General features: G+C 37.4%; 1 protein-coding gene across 1 annotated transcript; it reads left to right on the top strand.

The window, feature by feature from the left end:
• Positions 1–634: 634 nt before the first annotated feature.
• nol8 (nucleolar protein 8) lies at positions 635–19,844 on the top strand. Its single transcript, XM_036559591.1, is given in 18 exon segments — positions 635–714; positions 2,798–2,936; positions 3,038–3,100; positions 3,207–3,285; positions 5,048–5,198; positions 5,293–5,361; positions 5,795–7,189; positions 7,191–7,517; positions 8,790–8,951; positions 9,057–9,167; positions 10,717–10,807; positions 13,269–13,407; positions 14,697–14,780; positions 14,870–15,171; positions 16,779–16,923; positions 17,989–18,047; positions 18,149–18,231; positions 19,325–19,844. Coding segments are annotated over 17 exon segments (3,441 nt in total). The 5' UTR covers positions 635–714; positions 2,798–2,815; the 3' UTR covers positions 19,385–19,844.
• The last annotated feature ends 888 nt before the right edge of the window (positions 19,845–20,732 follow it).

The raw sequence follows: 20,732 nt of genomic DNA, 5'->3' as shown, positions 1-20,732 counted from the left end.
TTTTAATTATATTTTATATTTTTAAGCGCTTCTGAACTCCAGCTATAGGATTTTAAATGCCACCTCATGTAGGTTACGTTCATGACGTTAGTGAGAGTGAACAACTACACTGAACTGGTCACCTGACCAACCAATCACCACTCAGTAGCAGTAATGTCAACCAATCAGCACTCAGTAACAGTAATGCTCTATTGCTAAAATCTGTTTGCTGTAGAAAATACAGATATAGTTTCTTTGATTTTTTAATGAAATCCATTCTTTTACTTTCTAAAAACAAAAGGAAGGTCTTTCATAAGTGGTTAGAAACTGTTTTACCTTTCGTTTTTAGCCGTTTAGCTCCATTCACCCCATTCATTTAGGACTCGCTCGCGGTCGCCCTCTACCGTTGTGCAGTCATGTTTACTTGTAACGGGAGAGAAAGGTTGCGGTCAGTCTCCCCTTAAACCGGCTCCGGGTGAGTCTCGTTTGTAAATAAAAGTAAGAATACTGAGCTTTTATTTCTTTCTGAGCCTCTATATGCTTATAAATACAGCAAAAGAGTGTTTAGTTCAGAAAGAATATTACGACGCCCAAACGGTAACGCGGTACTCTTGCAAATGTTTTATTGAACGAGGAACATTAAATGTAGGAACTAAAGAGAGTTTTGCTGCTACCGAGGAATCGTTTTCGTGCAACACCGTACAGTGGGTTCCATGTGAGAAGTTGCTCATAAATGTAAGACACATTTTACTCAATTTCTCTCTTTTTCTTCTGTGTTCTGGCTGTTTAACTGTCCAGCTCGTATCATACGTGTGGCTATTTGTAAAGCGTGTCGTTGTCTTAACTGGGATTTGCTCGATACGTCTACCTTTCCCGATTACTGCTGTAAGACACACTTTTTAGTAGTTGTGTTACGGTAAAATTCATTAAAATGTCATATTGTACATTTTCCGTGTATTTTATTTGTTCTCCTGAGGTCCACTTAACGTTTATCTACCAAAGTTTTATCTACCAAAAAAAACGTATATTAATTTTACACTACCACTTCTCAACCTCCCTTTATCTCTTAAAGAGGAATTCTGTCTATTTTTCAAAAATTCTGCATATTTAAATGGTTCGTATGTAAACAAAGTCATTCAGAGTGGTTTGGTGTGAAATGCTATGTCCACAATGTTGCTGATAGGAACCAGACGTCCACCTCTAAAAGCTCCCTCACAGAAAGCTTTACATTAAATGTCTATGAATACGCTGCCTGATGCCTGACACATTGTCCTTTGACAGTTTTGTAATAAAACTTTGGCTTGAAGTGTATTTTAATCAATTTATTTTAATCCATTCGTGGTGGAGGGGTACATGCAGGACATTGTAAGGCAAAATAGTCCCCAAAGAAGGCTTCACTTTTCACAGTCTATGACTGCCATCATCATCATCATCATCATTACGGATAAAAACCCAGAAGACGTGTAGGTTCACTGGTGGTTTTGGGTTGTAAATAAAATGGCTATATTTGTGTTGTAGACATGGCGACCCCTGGTTCCCATCACCACCACTGTAAAGAAATCAGTGTCTGTAAATTTCTCTGCAATGAACCATTTCACATCATACCAGCACAAATAACTCCGTTTTCATCTCAGGGGCTGAATTATGCAGAAATTTTCAAGAAGCTGGTGGAATTCCCCTTTAAATTTAACAGACTGTTTTCGTGACCGTGTCTTTAGGACTGATATAAACAAATGACCTGTTTCATTGGCTGCCCTGTACTGTGTCACAGCGAAACTTACATGCAACTTTAATTGCTTTCAAGCAACATGAACATAAATTTCACTTGAGTTGGATAATTGCAAAGCATCCTACAACTTACTTGATACTCAGCTGCAAGCAACTCAGCTTCATTAAACAAGTTTCATGAAATAGGCAATCAAAACGCTGATATTCATTACATGATCATATCAAATTAGATCCAGTTGTCTGCAATATTCAATCATTGTGACGTAAACAAAGTAATGCAGGTGGTTTGTTGCAGGGGGCACCATCACTACAACACAAATTTAGCCATTTTATTTACTATCCAAAACCACCAGTGAACCGACACGTGACTTCTGAGTTTTATATGGAATATTGATAATGGTATAATAGTAGCAGGGGCTGTAAATTAGCTTAAGCTAGATGCCCCATATTCACTACATGTGTTACGTTCTAGGCAATGTTTATCTGTATTGTCCATGTCAAATAAAAAAATAATGTAAATAAATAATAGATCTTTAAAAATGATGTTTTCTTGGAGGACTATTTTTCCTCACAGCGATTAATAACCATTTCATATAATAACTGTGAGGGGTCTTTTAGTGGCATTGAACTCTTCAATACAATACATGCTCTTTAAGTTTCTCTATAACTCAGCATTTCATATCAAACCACTCAGAATGACTCTGGTATTTAATTATACAGAGAGTTTAAAAAGTTGGTAGAATTCCCCTTACATGAGAGTGTTTCATGAGAGTGTTTGTAATATTTAGTATGAAAAAAATAGCCGTAATAATCACATTGCTGTGTATTGTGAGTGCCATTTGCCTTGCAATGTATTGAGATTGCTGAAGATTTGATGTGACTAAGTCTAAGGTTGGTCAAAATATTCCAGAACACAATAAGAAAATGTTATTGATTGGTTAAACGGCTCATTTGCATATCGCATCCTTAAATTATATGTGTATAGGAAAGGCCAATGTTGCTTTAGCAATTAAAACATATTGTGCAGCCCTGCACTTTTATTGATTTATTGCCTTTTGGAATAAGTAGCTTTTGTCTTTACTGTCCACAGCAGATGTACGTTTGAAGAATGAAGCGTCTGTATATTGGTGGCCTGAGCCACACTGTATCTGAAAAAGACCTCAGAGATCGATTTGGAAAGTTTGGCGAGGTTTCTGATGCGGAGATAATAACACGGAAGGATGAACATGGTAAGAGATTTAATAGAGATTAATGAGCTTTATTTGTTCAACACATAAAGAGGTACACTTTCCAAATAAGCATCAATGAACCTCTTGGTCTTTTTTTACAGGGTCTCCACTGAAGACTTTTGGTTATATCAATATCAGCATTTCAGATTCTGACTACAAAAAATGTATGTATGCAAGTGTAATTGATACCATCTTAAATTGAAAAGCTAATGTAGTGCAGAAGTTGTGACCTTTTCTTTCTTTCTTTGTTTCTTTCTTTCTTTTGTGTAGGTTTGACTGTCTTGAACAAATCCAAATGGAAAGGTGGCACAATACAAATTGAACTGGCAAAGGAAAGCTTTTTACACCGGTAATTTCTGTAATCATAATGTTTTTGGTAATTTTTAATTCTTAAGTATTTGACCAGCTGCACGCATCACTAAAAAAGACAAATGAATAGTATAGTAATGAGTAGCGAATTGGATTTCAGCCAGTACACCATTATTTTATTATGTTATTTTGTCAATCTCTTCCTTATTAGTGGTTCTGAAACGAGTCCTCAAGACCCCCCAGATGGTCCATATTTTTGCTCCAAACTACCTCGCAAAGCATAGCGATAGATCAGAAATGGGGGCCCTGAGGACTGGTTTGAGAACAACTTCACTGGGTTTCTTGAGTGGTGCAACCATCTAAGCGTTGGCCCCGTGATCAGGAGGTCGCAAGTTTGATCCCTGGTGATGCTACAGCCATCCGTGAAGTCCAAGAGAGCACAACTGGCCTCACTCTGTCTGGGTGCGTAGGATGGCCCACCCCGTCTCCCCCATCACTCAGCGCAATGTTAGCCAGTGCAGACATCTGATGTAACAGAACTGCCAGTTGGCGCTTTCCTCCAAACTCGTTGTCCAATGACGTTGTGTTAGCGGCAGTTCAAAAAGATGCAGTGGCACTTCACAGGTCTCGGAGGAAGTCTTCACTAGTTTTCGCCCTAATAGCGCTGGTGGTATTGTGTAATTGTGGGGGGGGGTCTTAACTAGTGGGTAGAATTGGAAATGTCTAAATTAAGGAGAAAATTGTGAAAAATAAAAAATCAGTATCATTATTGCTATCAGAGTGAAAAAGTGGCATTGGTGCTGATATACATATAATTAACATGATGCGCTCCCCAATCCATTCAGATGTGAGCTAATAAAACAAAAGTATTCAGCAGCTCATGAGCCAATGGTTGTTCTCCTAGGAGAAGTTTGGGGTGTACTGCTCCCCCTACTGGTCAGAGCTTGCATATCTTTTTTGGGTAACACTTATTTGGATAGTCCACTGTAAATTGACCATAACTTTCTTTAACACTAAATCTGGCACTATTCCTAACCTTAACCTCAACCCAAAACCTAAACCAAACCCTCACCCTGGTCTGAATCATAACCCTGATCCCACCGTTTAGAATCAGCTGAGTTGCAACAGATAGTTTGTTAACAATTTGAACATCTGTAGATAATCTATAGGAGACTATAGTGGGCTATCCAAATAAAGTGAGACCCTTTTTTGTGTTAAAATTACAACTATTGAAAAAGAATAAAATTAGAAATGAACAAACTGTAGCCTTTATTTCAGATAGTTTTTATGTAAATGTGTAATGAAACTATTTGCATAAAACACTGGTCGCTTGAGTTGTAATGTGCTGTGTATGATCTTCTACTGTACTAGGTAAGCTGTGTTTAGTATTTTAGGCAGGCGTACAGTTAAAGCAAGTCTTAAATGTATTGAACGTTTACTCACAGCTTCTGTTTATATCTGTGCACATAATAAAGGAGTGCATCCACTATTACAAGAATTAGTGCAAGACAGTTATTAGTATTAACATTATTTTTTGTTTTTACAGTTATTACTCATGTTATTGATGTTATTGAAAATTTTGATTAGTTACATGCAAATCATGCATTTTTTAAATACTTGTGAAAGATGAAATTGATGAATAGCATGGCTGTTTAGTGAAATTTGCAAGCGCGTACTTTTCAACCCTACATAGCTTATGTGAATAAGTGCAAGTGTGTATCGTGGAAATGTCTTCAGGTATCATGATGTTATGTTTTTGCCATATCACCCACCTTTATTGGCTATTATCACATCTCTCCCAGGCTTGCTGAAGAGCGTCAGAAAGCAGCTGAGAAGGCTCAAACGCCGAGGACAGACCCCCAAAAGAAAATAGTGGAGTCTTTCAAGGCAGCTGGTGTTGAGAACTTCCACATGAAAGCAGCTGTTCCAGGAACTGAAATACCTGGACATAAGGTTCTTCACACCTTCCTATGATTAGTTTGACAGTAGAATATATTTTTTAAATATTTTTGCGGTTAGTGATGTCCTGTCTTTATCTTTTCTCTAGAATTGGGTTGTGAGCAAATTTGGAAGAGTCCTTCCTGTCCTTCAACTTAAATGTCAAGGAAAAAACAAGATATCCTTTCCTATATTTACTCGATTGAGCTTGCTGATGATGATTAATGATTACATGAAGACAACTTACAGATTACTTACATTAAAATGTGTTTTAAAAGGATATAAGGAGATATATATATATATATATATATGTGTGGGGAAAAAAAAAATATATATATATATATATATTTATATATATATATATATATATATATATACACATATATAATATGTAACGTGTGTGTGTGTGTGTATATATATATATGTATGTATGTGTAAAAAAAAATATATATATATTTATACACACACACATATATTTATACACACATATATATATATATATATATATATATATATATATATATAATGATGCGATGCATGCCCAGGCATTTGATCAGTTTAGTAATTTGATATTTAACATAAGCTTAATATTTGACTTAACCCATGTTCAAGTCTTCAAATATGACCCATCCAAGCACTGCCACAACATCAAGAAACTGGACGCTGTGGAAGACATCACTCCAGTGTCCAAGCTGACGTGGGAGTTGGATGGCGGATATGACGAAATCAGCAAGAAGAGAAGAGGAGAGTTCCCACCTCAGAAAAAATGTCTTAAGAAGACCAGAACAGATTTGTCTGTTAGCGCTGCTCCACATGGAACTACAGTACTGACCGCTAGTGAGAAAAGGACTTCAGCACAGAGCAGAGGAGGAGATCTTTCAGCAAGACAAGTAAAGCAGAACCCTCCTGTAAAGCCTGTGCATGTTTTAGACAGCGATGCAGACTCAGAGGATGAAATAAGGATGCTGGTTGCTCATGAACGTTCACAAATCCAAAAAGCAGCATCCGTAGAGGAGGAGGATGATAACTTGGAGGTGGTTGGAGATGATTTTGTTGTGAAATCTAACATGTTCTGGGGTGGAGAAAATGGCGTGAGAGCTCTACTGGCATCAAAATCTTCAAAGAGTGATGAGGAGTATGACTCGGCTGACACGGATGAAATTCTGACTCAGAAGAAAATGCCAGGCAAGGCTGAGGAGCCAGACGTTGAGGACCTTGGTGAGAATTCTGTTGACAAAACCAGTAAAGGTGATGTTAAGAAGGTGAAGAAGAAAGCTAGAGATGCTCCAAAGCCTCAAGCAGAGTCTGACAGTAGTGACGAATCATCAAGCGAAAGCGTAGATTCGGATTACGAAGCTATGATGGGTAACTGTTACAGGCTGGATCTGTCGCTAGCAGATTTGGAGAATCTGGTCAAAAATGCAGAAGAACTTTCAGATGATGAGGAAAGCGATGGTGCGGTAAGTGAGCCGCACGCTGGGCCAAGCGAGCTTCCCAAAACAAGTCCCCCAAGAGCGCCATCAAAAAAGAGTGGCAACAACCCAGAGGATATCTTAGCTTCTCTCTTCGAACCTGACATGGAGAACGAGGAGCCAGCATTAAAATCATCTCTTCCTGCTTTTGTTGGAACTAAGGACCTTTTCGGTTCCTCGCCCTCAGGCTCATGTCTCAAAAGACCAGCAGAGAAGACAGACCACGAATCTAGAGAGGAGCCCAAAAGACCCAAGGAAGACCAACTTACGGTGCCAAAGAAAAGTAGCTTGGAAGATCAACTGTCAGAATCCTCACATCTGTCAGCATCTGTGGACCCACAGCCAAAAGTGAACAGTGCACCACTTCCTCATACTAGTTCCTCATCTGAATGTTCTTCATCTAGTGATGAGATGGAAAGTAGTGAAGATGACAGACCAGAAACCGTTAAAGTGAATTCCAGAACACATTCTGTACCCAAAAACCAGACAATGACCACAGGTTCCCCCCCAAAAAGACATCACAGAAGCCTCAAACGCACAGGCTAAATTAGCTAATGAACGTGCCACGCCTGCCTCTGCCACTGATTCATCAAATAGCTCCACATCCACTGAGGAATCAGAGTCGAGTGATGAAGAGGAGGAGAAAGGCAACAACACAGAAGCAGTCCAGAAGCATTCAAGTGTGGCAAGTTCTATACGGACTAACAGCAATGCAGCATCACATCCCAAACCGCTTCAGCAGTCTGTTTCAGATACAGTCAAGCAGCAGCAGGACAATCAGAAGCGTCTTGCTGCTTTAGAGCAGAGGAAGAAAGAGGCGGAGCAACAGAAAAAGCTGATTCAAGGAGCTCTTTCTAAATTGGTGAGTAATGAGACTGTTGGCTTTTTTATGTATAAAAGGCAGTTACATGTGCTGAAGTAAGATTTTGATGGATTTGCACCGGGGTGGGCGTGACATTCATTAGGTAAAAATCATTGCACTCATAGCTTTTATTTATCTCTAATAATATAAGTTAGCATTGCTGAGATGCAAGGTTTTGTCATGACAGCAATGTTCGACAGTTTGAAATCACTTGTTAATTATTATAAAATCATTGCAGGTAAATGTACAAAATGATTCTGATACTTTACAACAACAAAGTTGTTAAAGTTATATTAGACGATTTTGTAATATTTGTGACAGCAGTAAACATGACAACGATTAAAGCAACTATGACGATTTGACAATTTGAGCACTATGCAGAATTTGGGGATTTGGAGACCTCTCTGGTGGAAATGTGTAATTGCATGTAAAGGGCTGAAGAACATTTTGTAATGTGGATTGTGTTTCAGACTCCCACAGGCGGATAAATCTGACTTTTGCGAGAGCGTTTAACTCAGAGAACTCAAACAGAACTCTAGTCTACAGGACTATTATGATGTTGATTTTGCATTTGAGACCTAGTGATCGAGGCAGTGTGTGACATTAATTCGTAAAGACGTATGACAAGATTGGAAAACCCCCCGACCCCATGCCTCTGACTTAATGACAATTAAATTATTATTTTCACTTTACTGTAGGGTGCTGTTCATAAGGCAACATGACACCTACATAAGGTTCTCATGACAACTGACATAACCCTACATAACTGTTTATAAATGCTTGTTCCAGTAATCGTCATTCGCTATAAAGGTTTCATGTGTCAATTTTGATCAGTCAGCTAAACTAGACTTTATGACAGATGACGCCTGTTGTAATAAGCATTTATAAACAGTTATGTATGGTTATGTCAGTTGTAATGACAAGCTTATGTAAGTGTCATGAAGCTTTATGAACAGCACCCTACAGTAAAGTGTTAGCGATATTTCTTTCACTTTTAACCAAAAACTTGTACACAGTGCTACTTTAATATATAGTAATGAATACATTTAGTACAACAAATGAAAAAAAATACAAGGTGTTATCATTTACTTCCTCTTTTTACTGTTGTATGGAGCATTTAAAAATACCTTTTAGTTTTAGGAACAATAATAAATCTATTTTGTGTCAATTATTGAAATAAATTGCACAATTAAAAAAAATAGAAATAATGACAACTGATTACAAGCTTCTGATGTATATTGATAAGCGTATTATTTATTATTTTTCTTTAAGGATGTCCCAAATGCAAACAAAGGAAAGCATATTGTGTTTGATTCCGATGATGAAGATGATGAAACCCCTGCACCCCAGAAGAAGACCCTCTTTGAGGAGGCCACAGATTCTGATGAAGAAGACGGATCAGGAGCTGTGGAAACACAACACCTCAAAGAAAAGGTAGAAGAACAGAAACAGTAACAGTACTTCCTTACATTTTTTTCTGTGGAATTCCTCTTAGCTGTTACTCTTCTCGTGCCAATCATTCCTATTCCTGTTCTGTAGGAATGCAAGAAGGCAGGTGGTAGTAAACTGTTTGATAGCAGTGAGGATGAAGATGATGAGGAAAACCGTTTCCAGATAAAACCACAGTTTGAGGGCAAAGCTGGACAGAAGGTAAATATGAATATACATTTTAATGGTTTCTGTTCTTGCTCACATGACAGGACAGTTGCTACGTTACGTTTTTGTTGTTTGTTTTCTAAATGAACCTATACTATATGGTCAAAAGTATGTGGACACTAATTATTGACTTCGGGTGTTTCAGCCACACCCATCGCTCAGAGGTGTATAAACTGAAGAACATATTTACGCAATCTCCATAAACAAGCATTATAAAATGGGTCTTACTGAAGAGCTTGGTGATTTTTAAATGTTATCCTGTTACAGGATGCTACCTTTGCCATAAGTCAGTTTGTGAGATTTCTGCCCCGCTAGATCTGCCCCAGTCAACTGTAAGTGCTTTCATTGTGAAATAGAAGCAACTAGAAGCATTAGCATCTCAGTCACAAAGTGGTAGACCACACAAACTCATGCATCACTCACTACAGAGTTCCACAGTGCCTCTGGAAACAACATTAGCACAAGAACTGTGCACCAGGAGCTTCATGAAATAGGTTTCCATGGCAGCTGCAAACAAGCCAAAGATTACTACGCACAGTGCCAGGCAACGGCTGGATGGGTGTAAAACATGCCGCCACTGGACTTTGGAAACGTGTGGAGTGATGAATCACGCTTCACTATCTGGCAGCCTGATGGGTGAATCTGAGTTTGACCATGTCTGGAATGCATAGTGCCAACTGTGAAGTTCGGTGGAGGAGGGATAATGAGCAGGGGCTGTTTTTCAGGGTTTGGGCCCCTTAGTTCCAGTGAAAGGTGATGTTAATGCTGCAGCACACATAGACATTTTAGACAATTATATGCTTCTAACTTTGTGGCAGCAGTTTGGGAAAGAACCTTTCCTGTTCCAGTATAACTGCACCTGTGCACAAGTTGAGCTCCGTGAAGACATGGTTTGATGAGTTTAGTGTGGAAGAACTCTAGTGGCCTGCACAGAGCCCTGACCTCAACCCCACTGAACACCTCTGGGATTAATTGAAATGACGATTGTCAGCCAGGCCTTCTTGTCTAACATCATCAAATATTAATGGCCATGGTTTTGAAATGGGATGTTCAACAAGCTCATATAGGTGTGATGGTCAGGTGTCCACATACTTTGGCCATATAGCGTAAATTAACAGACAACACACTTCTGCATATTTTAATGCACGGTTACCGTTTTTTTGCTGAATTGAACATATTGGGAAAACTCTATACATATTATAAATGGTTATATGTTGTATACATATATATATGTATATTATGTGGCCTGTGTGAAAATTAATGCACATGGTATTATTTTATTTTTAACTTTTCCCAATATGTTCGATTCAGCAAAAAAATTTAAATTGTGCACTAAAGTTGCTTAAAAATGACATAGTTAAGTGTGTCCTCTGTAGAGGATTTATTCATCTTTTTTTAATTAGAAAATATTGAAAACATAAAATCTGACCAAGGGTGTTCCAACTTTTGCATACAACCATATCTTTGACACCAGATTAAAAGTAATATAAACCGTGGCATTTCCTGTGCTATACTCTTCTTTATGTGAGTATTACTTTTTCAGCTCATGGAATTGCAATCCAGATTTGGAACAGATCCGAGATTTCAGATGGATGCAAAGTTTCTTGAAAACGATGAGGAAGAAGAGGAAGAAGGTCAGCTAACCCTGTTTTGACTGTCTCCTTTCCTTATGGTGCCAGTAATACAGTAATATTACAGTGAAAGGTCTTATTTACATACCTTTCATTTTACAGATGACCACACCCAATATATTCCTCCATACATACACTATATGTCCAAAATGTCCAGAGAGCCCTTCCAATTAGTGAATTTAGCTACTTTTAGCTGCACCTATTGCTGTCGCAGGCGTTCATTTGCACACGCAACTTGAAAATCTCCATAGAAAAGCACTGACCAATAGAATGGAGCTCTGCTGCAACCACACGTGAGCCTGAGGTCACCAAGATCAATGCCAAGCCTCAGCTGGAGGGGTTTAAAGCCCCCCAGCACTGGGCTGTGGAGCAGTGGAACTGTGTTCTCTGGAGTAATGGAGCTCCATCCAATATCTTTGGGATGAGCTGGAGTGTCCAGAACTGATCACCCAACATCAGTACCTGATTTCACTTATCCACAATCAGATCCTCACAGCAATGTTCCAACATCCAGTGTAAAGCCTTCCCAGAAGAGTGCACTCTTAAAAAAAGATGGTTTTTCAAGTGTTCTTTAGTAAAGAAAATGGTGCTATAAAGAACCATTAACATTCAAAGAACGCTTTGCATGATTAAATGGTTCTTTGCATCGTGAAATGGTTCTTCAGCTTGATGGAAAATGTTCTGTATATAGAATCTTTTGAAAATATATAGCACCAAAATGGCTTCTGCTATTGTGACTGTTAAGCTTGTATCAATAGAAGAACGCTTTTTGGTGCTATATAGAACCATTTTCAAAAAGACTGTATATAGCACCATCTACACCATATTCTCCATCAGTCTGAAGAACCATTTAATGATGCAAAGAACCATTTAACATTAAGAAAAGCCATTTTGTCCTTTCAACAAAAATCAAACCACTTTGAGAGACACAACATTTGATGTCCATTTTACCCCCTTGGCTGTAAATATGTCTCAGTATGTGCTGATGTACTAGTGTAGACTAAAAATACAATATAAGCGAAAACACAGACTTGCTTTGCTCAGCTTCAAGGTTTAGCTCAGCTATAGTCGCTTTTCTCGCATCTCCAGCAGGAAAAGTGGAAAATGTCTCTCAATGTTCAACTTTATGAGACTGAAGTCAGCTTCTCGTTCACCAGCTTCTTGTTCAAATTGTCCCGTTCCACCATAAATGGTGCCTGAGACGCCAGAATGTAACTGCTGCTCCATTTATGGTGGAACGGGAAAATTTGAACGAGAAGCTGGCGAATGAGAAACTGACTTCAGCTTCGTGACTTTTTAGTGTTTGACAGTTTCTTGTTGCAGATTAAACGTATTAGGAAACCAGCTGGAGTGATTATAAACGCAAATAAGTCCATTAATCTCCAAATTATCTATGTCCATCTTAAATCTTTCTCTTTGCCTTTTCATTAGATACTAGCTAGGTGAGATTGTTGTTTGTATTGCTGTGGTGACCAGCAGTCTGCGCACCAACCTTCATGGTAAAGGGTGAATTAGCAGTTCTACATTAACTCCAGCATTTAAGACCATTTATTGTTAAACTGTGTTTGAATGATCTGATGTTTTACTGCAAAGGAGGATTATTTTATTTTTACCTAAAAAGCTAATTCTGCTGTGGAGCCACAACAGTACAGTAAAAGAGATGCATGTTGCTGACCCCTGGTCTAAATAGAACTATTTTCTTTATTTTTTATGTATAGAACCATATCTGTATAGAACCATTTTCATCTTTTTTAAGAGTGTAGAGGCTGTTACTGCAGCAAAGAGAGACAAACTCCCCAGTAATACCCTTCGTTTCAGAAGAAACGCTGGTGACTTTAAACCTTTGGACCTATAATATATTATATAAGTACATTTCCAGTTATAGTTGACTTTATTGAATAATGTCTTTTGACACAGCCTCAATCCTGACACAAACTATTAGAGACATATGGATTTAGTCTTGGATGTAGCAGGACAAACTTTTACAAAGAAAATTTGCATGGGAGTTTTTATCCTCACTTTTTTTGCATTCTTCGCAGATATATTTGGCGGTCTTTTTTTTGTTTGTTTGTTTTTTTGGGTGGTTTCAATGTGTATAACTTGTATAATGTTGTTCCATAGTAAACATACATTGATTTCTCATTGAGTAGTGAATTCAGAAGCACTTTTGAAGTGCAGAGATTGTGATGAAGAATTGTTTAGTATCTCTTGGGACTTTTTTCCCCCAAATTCTTTCCTACAGTGATTCAGTATGAATGACAGTGTTTGAGCACCCGCATTGTTGTTGTGGCTAAGATGCTGCATTTAAGCTCAATTTTGGGGGAGGTTGAGTGTGGAGAAAACCATTGTGCAGTTGAAATCCTATGATTGCTGAAAGTAAAGAGGAGTAATCTTTGAGTATAATTACTTGTAATTAATTTTTTTTCTTTTCTAGTTTCACATGGTGTATAAATGTTTGTTTCAGATGCAGGATCCCAAGTGCCAGCAGAGCAGGAGCTTATCGAGGAGAAAAAGAAGAACTTGGCTATTCTACAAAGTGTTGTTAATGTCAGCATTGAGCCCAGTGACACAACTACAAAGTCAGCTAAAGCCAAGACCTTCAGGTACAAGTTGCATGATTATGTCTGAATCTAGGAGCCCCTTAAATGTAAAATACATCAGACAGTTAAAAATGCATAAAAATTATACATAGTAAGTTTCCTTTCTGGGAAATCTGCTACCAGAGTAGCATTTACTGTATAAGGAGAAGAAAACTAAATAGTCCAAAACAATCCTGGGTTGGTAACTTCAGTTGAACTCTGTTGCATAACATTGACGTAACCATGACATAAACATGTCAAAGCAGATATCATAATGTTTGCTGTCATGCCAGCTAATTTGACATGCTAACTTTTGCTGTGTACTCTACTTAGCTGTCACAACATCAAACAACCATCAGGACAGTCACCAGTAACAGTGACATGACACTGTTGTATTGCTGAACAAAAATCATGAGAGAACGTGACGTTTCCCATAAGATGTTTATGGCATGGTAATGTCAATGTTATGCAGCAGAATTCAAGTAAAGTGTTGCCATCAGGTGTAAAAGACGCAGAGCAGCAGCACTCATTAATGGAGCTCATTAACTCTAACTTTATTAAAGGAGAAATCAATTTACCGCATAATTCAGTGATTGAGATGTAAACAAAGTTTCTTTAGTAAAGAAAATGGTTCTATATAGAATCATAAACACTCAAAGAACCCTTTGCATCATTAAAGTGTTGTTCGCATCTCGGGAGAGCTCTTCAGATTGATGAAGAATGTGCTGTAGAAGGTTTTATATAGAACCTTTTTTAAAAGAACTCTTCCATTGTTACGATATCAACCTTGTTACAATAGAAAAACCCTTTTCAAAAAGGTTCTATATAGAACTACACACGCACATTCTCCATCAATCTGAAGAACCGTTTCACCATGCAACGAACCCTTTAATCATGAAAAGGGTTCTTTTGAGTGTTCGTGGTTCAAGCGTTTACTAATAAACCCTTAACAAACCATCTTTTTAAGAGCGCATGTTTACTAGTTATTTCATGGTGGCTGACTGGATCCAGGTTTACATTTCCTCTATTTTCCTGCAGAGTTTAGTTCCAATCTGCCTCTAAAACACTGCCTCCTCTTTACCTGACACTAATGTATCTGATCCAGTCAATCAAAGACTTCTGAAGAAGTTAATAAGCTGGAGCAGGTGTGGCAGATTGTGGTTGGAACTACACTCTGCTGGAAAACAGATCTCCAGAACCAGGGTTGGTGACCACTGGTTTAGATGAAATGTCTTTCATATGAATTCTATATTTGCTGTTTCTTTTCCTTTAATGAATATATTCTTTAATCTTAAATGTCTCTTAAACTTCAGGGACATGTCAGCTTTGCATTACGATCCCACCAGTGATGCGCATTCTGCTTTTGAAGCCAAGACGGAAGCACCAAAGAACGAAAGGTGTGTTTATCATTATTGATTTTTGGGATTTTTTACCTTACCTGGCATGAAAGGTCTTCTAATCTCTCCACCCGTTCATCTCTACGCAGCAAAGCCGCGAGGCGAAAGAAACGTGAAGAGGCAGAGAAACTTCCAGAGGTTTCTAAGGAGATCTATTATGATGTGGCTGTGGACCTGAAAGAGGTTTTTGGGACATCAACACACAGCCAGAATGAAAAGAAGGAGGAACTTTCATGGGACAAAGAGGAAGATGAGAATGAAGATGAAGCAACAGGGCAAGACGTGCACATGTGGTCTCTCTCATCTAGTGTAGAAACTGAAAAAGACGCATCAAGTGCTTTCAAATTCTCTTTCTTTGGAGATGATACAGCAGATACCACCACAAAGACAGGTAAATAATTGTTATCAGAGGGTTCTGTCCATCTAGCTGAATAGCAGGGGTGACACTAGGCCAGTTTCACAAAGGCTTTAACAACCCCAAATGAATGAATATTACTAGTTAATCATCAGTAGTTTTTCCTTATTTATTTTTATTTTTTTAGCCAGGCCACCACATCTCCAAATTTGAAACTAGGGCACTATGACCTACGGGTAGGCTGATGCTGCTGTAATCCAGCACTGCTTTCAGTCAGCTACCACTGAAATTGTGACTGCAGGATGTCGGCTAAAAGCTAACTAAGACGAATAGTAAGTGTTAAGAGTAGAGTAGTAAGAGTTAAATAGTAAGTGATTACAAACTGAAGATGTCTAGCTATAATATGAACTTGTGGCAAATTATGGTCAATACAGCTACAATGTATGGCCAAAAGTATGTGGACCCTCCTAATTATTGTGTTCAGGTGTTCCAGCCTCACCCATTGCTAAAATCAAGCACATAGCCGTGCAATCTCCATAGACAAACACTAGCAGTAGAATGGGTCATCCTGAGCTCAGACTTTAAACGTGGCAACGTCATACGATGCCACCATTTCTGTCCTGCTAGATCTACCCCAGACAACTGTAAGTGCTATGAATGTTAAATGGGAGCATCTAGGTGGATCAACAGCTTAGCCACGAAGCAGTCGACCACGCAAACTCAGAGAAGGGCCATCCAACAAGCCCATATAGGCGTGATGTTCAGGTGTCCGCATAGCCATATAGTGTAACTATCAAGCTTACTAGCTTGTTGGTTAGCTACCTTTAGGTTTACGTCATATACTGTCATATTAGGTCCTTAAGAAGAGACAGATGTAATGTGTGCCAGTTTAAGCAAACAAACTTTTTTTCAATGGATTTTTTGCATATTGCTATTTTGGGACAATTTTTTTCCATTTCTCCTGGAGGAGCATGCCCCCACGCCCCCTTCATAACTGTTTAGCCCCCCCATCAGTAACTTTCTAGTGACGCCCCTGCTAAATACATCATTTTTTTCATGTTTTCAAACATGTCCTTTGCTTCACCATTGAAATAGCTGATACCATCTTTACTACCAGAGATGGCACAATATCACTTTTTCGATATCTGAAACCTTAAATGATGATAATTCAATATTTTTTCTCATTAAAAGTACTATGCATCAAAAAGAGGTAATTTTAACATAGAGGACAGCTATCTAAAACATGCTCAAATACTGTAGTACACTAGAGGAATAAAACACAACCTATATAAGGCTTTTTTAATACAGTTAAGCACTTGTACAAAAAAACAACTGAGCAGAATTAGATAATGATAATATTGTAAGGTAATGTAGTATGGTGATATTATAGTAGTATAATGATAAGACACGTGTGTTAATGTTAAGCTACATGCTGCTCCTCTTGTATTTACACAGTACTTTATGTTGCACTACAAGCAGGTCTGTGATATTTCAGACTAAATTTACTGATTTTTCACTGATATTTCATCAAGCATTTTCTGCTGGTATTCAGAGTGATACCAACACTAGGTGTCAGATCAGTGCCATCTCCAGTGACAACCCAATAAGCTGGCATTCAAACATGTTCCATTTTGCTTGTTCAGATGAATACAAAATTGAGACCCTGAAAGGGCCCAAAGTGTCTTGGCAAGTGGATCCTCGTTTCCAGGACAGCAGTTCAGATGAGGATGATGTAGAGGAGGATGAGGAACATAAAGACCAGTCAGCCTCCACCACCGTCACCACTGAGTAAGCTTAAGTGTGGATCAGCACCTTCTGATCTGTTACCAGCAGTTTTAATCATTTGTCTGTGAATCAGCAGCTGGTTTTATACTTGATTTGGAAGTTCCTTTTTTCAGTTTAAAAGCTGATTTTAAAGCGACGGTTCAAGCAGGTTTAGTGTCTGCAGTTTTCTTTTTGAGTTTTACACTGGAGCTACAAGGTTAATGTAGCTGCTTATAGCCACTGAGTGAACGTTGTGTGAATTGCATGCCTAAATAATCAAATGTGTGGTTTCTGATACTGTGTGACACAATGTTATCTGTGACAATAGACAAAAGTACAGAGGTTCAGAATAGATAATGCTGTCATAGAGTGTCAGAAACCACATAAGCAAGTACTGTTTCAGATACTGAACAACTCAACGTGTGTAAATTGTGTGGTTATTTAGGCATGCAGTTAGCACAATGCTAACCTGGTGGCTACAAGCTTTTATTGCTGAGTTGCATTAACCTCATAGCTCCAGTGTAAAGAAGCAAACTTCAGACACCAAACATAGATCCATTACATTTAGACAAATATGGATTTAGATTTTTGACCAAATCATTGCTTTATATCTGCTTTCTATGCTTGATACAGTTAATGAATCCGTTAAATTCATCAGTTACCTACACTCTTAAAGGGTTGTTTAGTAAAAAAAAATGGTTGTATATAGAACTATGAACACTCAAAGAAATCTTTGTTTAAAGAGTTCTTTGCATCATAAAAGGGTTCCTCAGATATGTCTATGAGTTCTACATAGCACCAAAAAGTGTTCTTCTATTGTTGCAAACTTGACATCGTAACAATAGAAAAACCCTTTTTGGTGCTATATAAGAACTGTTTTCAAAAAGGTCCTACATAGAACCATCACAGCACAGCACATTCTCCATCAATCTGAAGACTCTTTTCACCATAAAAGAACCATTTAGTCATGCAGTTGCTTCTTTGAGTGTTCATGGTTCTATATAGAACCATTGTCTTTACTAGAGAACCTTAAAGAAGCATCTTTTTTAGAGTGTACTGTATTTTTATTTTTTTATTTTTTTATTACAGAGAGCCGGCCCCCACAACAACGTTTTTCTTTTTCTTTGAAGACGACATAAGGTTAAAGGGTAAGATATGGGTTTATTTCTTTATTGTATTATGCATTTCATTTGTTCTTCTTTTCAAGTTTGGCTATAATACAATCAATTAAATCAATTTCTCATCCCAGAGGGACCTAGAATGTTCTGGAGAAGTCAGAAACTTGAGGACCAGAGAGAAGCATGGGAGGAGAAGAGGGCACAACTCAGAGAGGTGGGATAATAAGTATAGTTAATAAGTAAAAATGCTGAAAGTGGCGATTCCTCTGCATTAATTTTACTCGTTACAATTTTAAAATTGACTTTTGTTGCAAAACACATTATAAAGCACTTCAGAGAAATTTTCGATATACATTGTTGAGACTTTGCTTTACACAAAAATGAAATCTCAGTGCTCTACTACGATTAACATAACTTTTATTAGCAAAATAAAAACGTGTTTCATTATACAGCAGTCATACATGAGTTCTTTTCAAAAACCTGTATCCAAATTGTTACAAATGGATACAGATGGAACTCTCCAATTGTTTATAATAATATTCAATAAAGTGTGAGTGTATTTTTGGCTAAAACAAGATTCTCAAGTGATCTTTTTAAACGTAAAAATCCAAAAAAAGCTTAGTGTATTGTTTTTATTCTCTATATTGCACTAGCGTGTAAATAGTTCTTATTGTAGCATATGAGTATTCAATATATTTTTCAACATATTTCTAAACCCTATTATATAAATAAATAAATAAATAAATAATACATATTCTAACCTAAAGATTTCATGATGTACTGAGTCATAAACCAAAGAAACATAATCAAATTCTTGTGTGGTCTTAATAATTCATAAAAATATTCAACAGAGTGTAAAACTACACTCTTAAAAACAATGGTTCTTTAAGGGTTCTTTAGTAAAGTAAATGATTTTACGTAGAGCCATAAACACTCAAAGATCCTTTTGCATGATCAAAACCCTTTTAAATTAAATGGTGCTTCAGATTAATTGATAATGTGCTGTAGATGGTTCTATATAGCACCCAAAAAGACTTGACATCATAACATAACAATAGAAGAACTTTTTGGTGCTATATAGAGCCCTTTTCAAAAAGGTTCTATATAGAACAATATCCAACACATTCTCAGTCAATGTGAAGTCTTTTATGCAAGATTATGCAAAGGGTTCTTTGTGCGCTCATGGTTCTATATAGAACCATTTTCTTTATTAAAGAACCCTAAAAGAACTATAAATTTTAAGAGTGTACGTTGCACAGAAGTAGTGCACTATAAATAAACTCCCTTTCTCTTGTTTATTTTAACAGGAGTACCGGAAGAAGCACAAGGACGCAAAAAGACGGCAAAAGTCAACGATGAAAAACTGAACCACGTGCCGATTAGAATGAGCCTTAATTTCCTACATTAAGGGACTTTGCCATTGATTCTGACGTAATATCAGAACGGTACTTTAATATCAGAATGTGCTCAGAATGTTCATATTTATGAATCACTATCAGTCTTTCCTGTGTAAATAAACAAAATGTTCACCACTAGATGTCAGAGTTACTGCAGCATTTGTACACAGCCAGTACGGTCAATATCCCCTTGGTTTCCTCCATTAAACTTTCTTTTTTTCTCAGCAGTGTTCACCTCTGACTCCCAAAAAAACAAAACAGCCCTGTAGAGGCCTATTAATTAAGCACAGTACTGCTGACAAGGTTTTGTGTTCGAGTCTTTCTACTTTAAAGTGATGGTTTGGCCAAAAAAAAATCTAATTTCTTTCCACAGTTTTCACCTTAAGCTGATCAGCCAACCCATACAGAATTCTCATATATATAGGAGTTTAAAATATGTTACATACATTAGCATATATATGGATTTCCCCTATATCCAACTTATATTTGTCATATATGGACATATGTGTGACATATATGCCAACTTTGGCCATTTTCAGATATGGGGCATATATTTCAGCCACACATCGACATATACAAACATACATGTTTGAAACATAAATTTAACAATACATGATAGAAAACTCATATGGAAGGCATAAATTACTCATATATGCTAGCTACATGTTATATAAGGTTTATGCATCTTCATTATTTCTTCCACTTCCTAATGATGTGAACATTTGTATACCAACTTCATAACTAAACTAAATACATACACATTATATGCTATGCAATAAAAGCATTGAAACATGATATAAATGTAAATATTGTTTCCTGACACATTTAAATAACTTAATATGTAGAAGCAAACAGACATAGTAATAATTGAAACTATATATCAGACATATATGTATGATCCATTTATTATGTATATATGTTCAGTATTAGATACTTAAATATATGTACCGTACTAGGAAAAAACCAGCTAGCAGCGCTGGTTAACAGCAAAACCAACATATCGCTGTTGTCATATCAAAACCTCGTATCTCCAAAATGGTAACTTTACAGGAGAAGGGAAAAACATACTTCACTTTTAATGCAAGTCAATGGAACAAGACTTGTTTCCAAATCATTTTGGGCTGTTTCTTTTGCTCTGTTCATCATGAAATTCAGACACAATGTAAAGGGCATTTTCAAATTATGCCAAAAATTGAAAAACAAAATGGAGATACTAGGTTTTGTTACGACAGCAGCGATATGTTGTGTTTTGGATGCTGGTATGCTGGTCAACTAACAGGACCGTGCTGGGGTAACCAGCTAAACCAGCATAGACCAG

This window comes from Colossoma macropomum, unplaced genomic scaffold (assembly GCF_904425465.1).
Source record: "Colossoma macropomum unplaced genomic scaffold, Colossoma_macropomum, whole genome shotgun sequence".
NCBI lineage: Eukaryota > Metazoa > Chordata > Actinopteri > Characiformes > Serrasalmidae > Colossoma > Colossoma macropomum.
Note: the sequence above shows the minus strand (reverse complement) of the source record. Positions and strands in the feature narration are given on the sequence as shown.